Raw genomic sequence first — 4,740 nt, 5'->3', positions numbered from 1 at the left:
CTTGACCCTAGTCCTCATACAAAGAACCCCTTCAGAAAATGAGTTAAATGTTCTTAAATCGCTTAAAAATGTCGCGATGAAATTCAATATAAATACATTTCATGTAAGCGTATTGTATTCACCAAATCTTATAATTATCGGTCCACATTTTCCCCCTAGCCCCCATAAAGCCTCTTTCAGAAAACACGTTATTTCATTATTTAAACATTTATTTTAATTAAAATGTTATACATATTAACTTCATTAATACCATTTAATGTTACTGTAACAGTAACTCAAAACAAATGACTTCTTAAAAAAAAACTAATCAATATTCACGTCCTCGATTTCGGATTTAATGATTATATCTCCTAGAATACCCATGGCGTGAGCTGAGGTGGTTGGAAGACAAACTGTTATAGGGTCCGTAGTGAATAAACTTTCACTGTTATCCTCAGATACATCTGATTGTTCATTATCCGATGAATCATCGTCTCTAAATAGACCCAACGTCTGTATGGCATTGTCTAAAAGAGGTTCATTTAAGCGAATAAAACCAAGATTTCCTTTCACATACGAAGTCTCATTGGAAAGATCGTGTTGAGAATAACGAATTTTATTGTAAATCTGTTAGAAAGAAACAAAAAAGTGAAATGGAAAAGTTTATTAATAAAACTATAGAATTGTTGTAGTATATTTTCAAACGATAACATATAGAACCGATCATAAACTTACCTGGGTGGCAGGCATTGCAAAGCATACCGTACTTAAAGTATAAAGCTGCGGTTCAGACACTTTCTGATCTTTCCAAAACGATAATATGTCCGTATTGGCATTTAGAAATGGTAATTTTAATTCTTCAAGTTTTTTATAAATCCCTGAGGTTTCGGCATCTTGAATTCCCTGACATAGAAATTCATTAAGGCAGGCATCTTCATCATCTTCGTCAGGCTGTTGTTCAGGCAAAGTCATATGATTTTTACTTTCTGCGACTGGATCCACAAGTTCAGCATTGTATATTTTCGAGCGATCCCATAATTGTTTTAGATACTCTATGGCAAACATTTTTTCGGGCAAATTTAAAGTATGCTGTAAACGTGGATCCAAATATAAGCAGGCCTTAAAAGGATCTTGATTTAAAAGCTCATTTGATCGGTTTTCAATACATTTTACAAGTTCCGATAAAATCAGTTCCAAATGATTGCCTTGTTTGGCCTGAGCTTTGAGAAGCTTTTGCGTTAAAAGCTTACACTTTAACCATTGTATATAAAAATCTCCAAAAAGCATTTCTTCATTGTAAAATTTTAGCAGAGCTTTTTGCACATAGCTTAATGATTTACAAAAGGCCTCAATAAAGTCCAATAGATTATCATTAAGATCAAATTGATCTTCCTGATCGAGTTGATCGCAAGTTATATTTTCCAATACAGAGCGAGCTTCTCTCAAATCGTTTAACATGCTGTAAGTTGAACCCCATTTCCAGGGTGAATCCAATTGAGGTATATTCAAATTGTTTTCTTTAAATAATACATAGAATATATTTGCTTCGTCATTAATACTTTTGGTCAAATTACGACATTCCAGAAACAGTTTAAATATATTGGGGTTTTTGAGAACATCCATAACACAGAGTTGGGCAATTACACCAATATAACGTTCCACCTTTATATCGCCCAAGTTTATTCCAGGATTTCTTTCGAAATTGTCTATTTCTGTTAAATATTCCGAGTTGGATACTGATAGGTTATAGTTTTCCTTGGTATTGTCCCAACAGGCACTAACAATTTGATTAGTATCAATATTGAACTGTTGCAGAAGGGGTTTAATATGTTGAGCCGTTAGCTGTTCCTTGTCGGCTAGAGTTATTACGCTCAGATTACGATTTTCCAATTGCATTTCATGTATAAATTGCACACTTAGACAAAATGACTTAACTGGAGCATTCACGTCCATGTCGATTTTAAGAGACAATAGACGCCAGTACAAATCATTACAGAACTCGTTGCGTATATGATTGGCCACAGTGGAAAGAACTTTCTTGCTTTGGATTTCATCCACATTAAATCTTGTAACTTGCTGTTTCGATATGGCACTGCATACCGGACTTAAAAGGGCCTGCATATTTTTCGAACCAAATATCTGGGGGCCTAAGTCTTCCTCCACCATAAGACCCATAACGGCAGACACTAATTTTTTCTCTCCCATTTCAATATATAAATTACCTTTGATCTTTTCAACTTGCTGAGGCCTATTGCTTGACTTAGAATTAATATTGATTTTTTTCGACGACGATGTTTCATTTCCCTTGTCGACAATGTCCACAATGATATCGTGTTGTTTTAGATGCAGTATTAAGTTAAAGTGCCGGTTGTTACGTACCCGTTTCTGGCATATTTTACATACCGCCACACATTCATCCACAACATTATCAAAATGTTTCCATATCTCACTGTTGGGATTGTGCAGTTTATTGATGTGTTTCCTCAAACTGTAGCTTCGTTCGTTTTTCAAGCGCTGTTTACACAATTTACACACTGCAACCCCTTCTTCAACGATATTATCAAAATAATTCCATATCTCACATCTGGGATTGAGCACCATTCTGCAAACGAATTATAAACAAAACAAATATAATTTAAAATACACACACGCTACGTTCTCAACAAAGACTCAACGAGTACTAAATGCAATGTCGTCCAACCCTCTTGTGCTCTCGTGTCGTTTGAGTGTTTTTTTCTTTCTGGTCTTATTCGTTGTAGTAGTATAGAGAATTTATGACTCGAAAACTCTATTTCTCTCTCTCTTTGCTTGTGTTGTTGCAAATTCAAAGAACTGGTTTTTTTGCACAAACACATTCTTATGAAATTAAATTTTTTTTCAAAATAGACTTGGTTGCTAATCGAGTTGCGTTCTTTTTGTTTTGTTTTTACTTTAGGTATCGTGCGTAACAATTGAATATTTGTTTTTGGGTACATACCAGGCATGGAAATTTCAGTACTTTTTCATTCCGTACCTTTTTAAAGTAATAAACTTTTGATAAGTAGTTCACATAGTATTCAGTCCGTAGCAGTATGTAGTGTAGCGTGTAGTCTAGTACATAGTCTAGTCTTTAATCTAGTCTATAATCTAGTCTTTAATCTACACCATTTCAAGTTTAATTTGAGAAAATCCAAAGTTATATTGTGAAACACCAAAATGAATTTTAGAAATCCAATTTAATATTGAGACATACCAAATTAAATTTAGGAATCAAAATTGATATGAAGAAAAAACAAATTGAAATTTGAATTTTCAACTTAATATTGAGAAAAAACCAATTGATATTGAGAAGTCGAAATTAATATTGAGATAATACGAATTGAAATTGACAAAATACAAAATGATATTAAGAAAGCCTAATTTTGTATTGAAATTTATATTATTTTAAATCCATATCCTATTTAAACATTTTATAAGAAAAATATTTTCATACAAATTTTAAATTTCTCATTTTCATTTATTAGTTTCTCAATTTCAACTTGTAATTTCTTAATATAATGTTGGGATTCTGAATTTCAATTTGTTTTTTCTCGATATGAATTTGCATTTCTTAATTTAATTTTATTATTTCTCAATATTAGTTTGGATTTCTCAATTTCAAATGGGGTTTTCTCAATATTAATTTAAATTTCTGAACTTTAATTTGAATTTTCTAAATTTTAAATTGAAATTCTCAATATGAGTTTGTATTTTCTCAATTTAAACTTGAAATGGTGTAGTCTATAATCTAGTCTATAGTCTAGTCTATAGTCTTGACTATAGTCTATTCTATAGTCTAGTCTATAGTCTAGTCTATAGTTTAGTCTATAGTCTAGTCTTTAGTCTAGTCTATAGTCTAGTCTATAGACTAGTCTATAGTCTGGTCTATAGTCTAGTCTATAGTCTGGTCTATAGTCTAGTCTATAGTCTAGTCTTTAATCTAGTCTATAATCTAGTCTATAGTCTAGTCTATAGTCTAGTCTATAAACTAGTCTATAGTCTAGTCTATAGTCTTGACTATAGTCTATTCTATAGTCTAGTCTATAGTTTAGTCTATAGTTTAGTCTATAGTCTAGTCTATAGTCTAGTCTGTAGTCTAGTCTATAGACTAGTCTATAGTCTGGTCTATAGTCTAGTCTATAGACTAGTCTATAGTCTGGTCTATAGTCTAGTCTATAGACTAGTCTATAGTCTGGTCTATAGTCTAGTCTACAGACTAGTCTATAGTCTGGTCTATAGTCTAGTCTAAAGACTAGTCTATAGTCTAGTCTAAAGACTAGTCTATAGTCTGGTCTATAGTCTAGTCTAAAGACTAGTCTATAGTCTGGTCTATAGTCTAGTCTATAGTCTAGTCTATAGTCTAACCTATAGTCTAGTCTATAGTCTAGCCTATAGTCTAGTCTATAGTCCAGTCTATGGTCTAGTCTAAAGTCTAGTCAATAGTCTAGTCTATAGTCTAGTCTATAGTCTAGTCTATAGTCTAGTCTATAGTCTAGTCTATAGTCTAGTCTATAGTCTAGTCTATAGTCTAGTCTATAGTTTAGTCTATAGTCTAACCTACAGTCTAGTCTATAGTCTAATCTACAGTCTAATCTACAGTCTAGTCTATAGTCTAACCTACAGTCTAGTCTATAGTCTAATCTACAGTCTAGTCTATAGTCTAACCTACAGTCTAGTCTATAGTCTAACCTACAGTCTAGTCTATAGTCTAATCTACAGTCTATAGACTAGTCTATAGTCTGG

General features: G+C 32.5%; 1 protein-coding gene across 1 annotated transcript; it reads right to left on the bottom strand.

Annotated features, from left to right (window-relative positions):
* Positions 1–217: 217 nt before the first annotated feature.
* Positions 218–2,643, bottom strand: LOC119600996. The gene is made up of 2 exons (XM_037951607.1): positions 715–2,643; positions 218–606 (listed from the first exon to the last, which is right to left on the bottom strand). Exons 1-2 carry the CDS (start codon positions 2,578–2,580, stop codon positions 304–306), a joined length of 2,169 nt encoding a protein of 722 aa, XP_037807535.1. The 5' UTR covers positions 2,581–2,643; the 3' UTR covers positions 218–303.
* Positions 2,644–4,740: the final 2,097 nt, after the last annotated feature.

Source organism: Lucilia sericata, unplaced genomic scaffold (genome assembly GCF_015586225.1).
Source record: "Lucilia sericata isolate MDLA Ls3-8-SP2 unplaced genomic scaffold, ASM1558622v1 Contig000133F_arrow, whole genome shotgun sequence".
NCBI classification, from domain to species: domain Eukaryota; kingdom Metazoa; phylum Arthropoda; class Insecta; order Diptera; family Calliphoridae; genus Lucilia; species Lucilia sericata.
The sequence above is the reverse complement of the archived record's forward strand: the minus strand, read 5'-3'. Positions and strand labels throughout refer to the sequence as shown.

Coding starts and splice junctions, on each gene's coding strand:
- LOC119600996 (XM_037951607.1), bottom strand. CDS start 2,580: ATGGTGCTCAATCCCAGATGTGAGATATGGAATTATTTTGATAATATC. Junction 607..714: donor TTGCAATGCCTGCCACCCAG/GTAAGTTTATGA, acceptor TCTTTCTAACAG/ATTTACAATAAAATTCGTTA.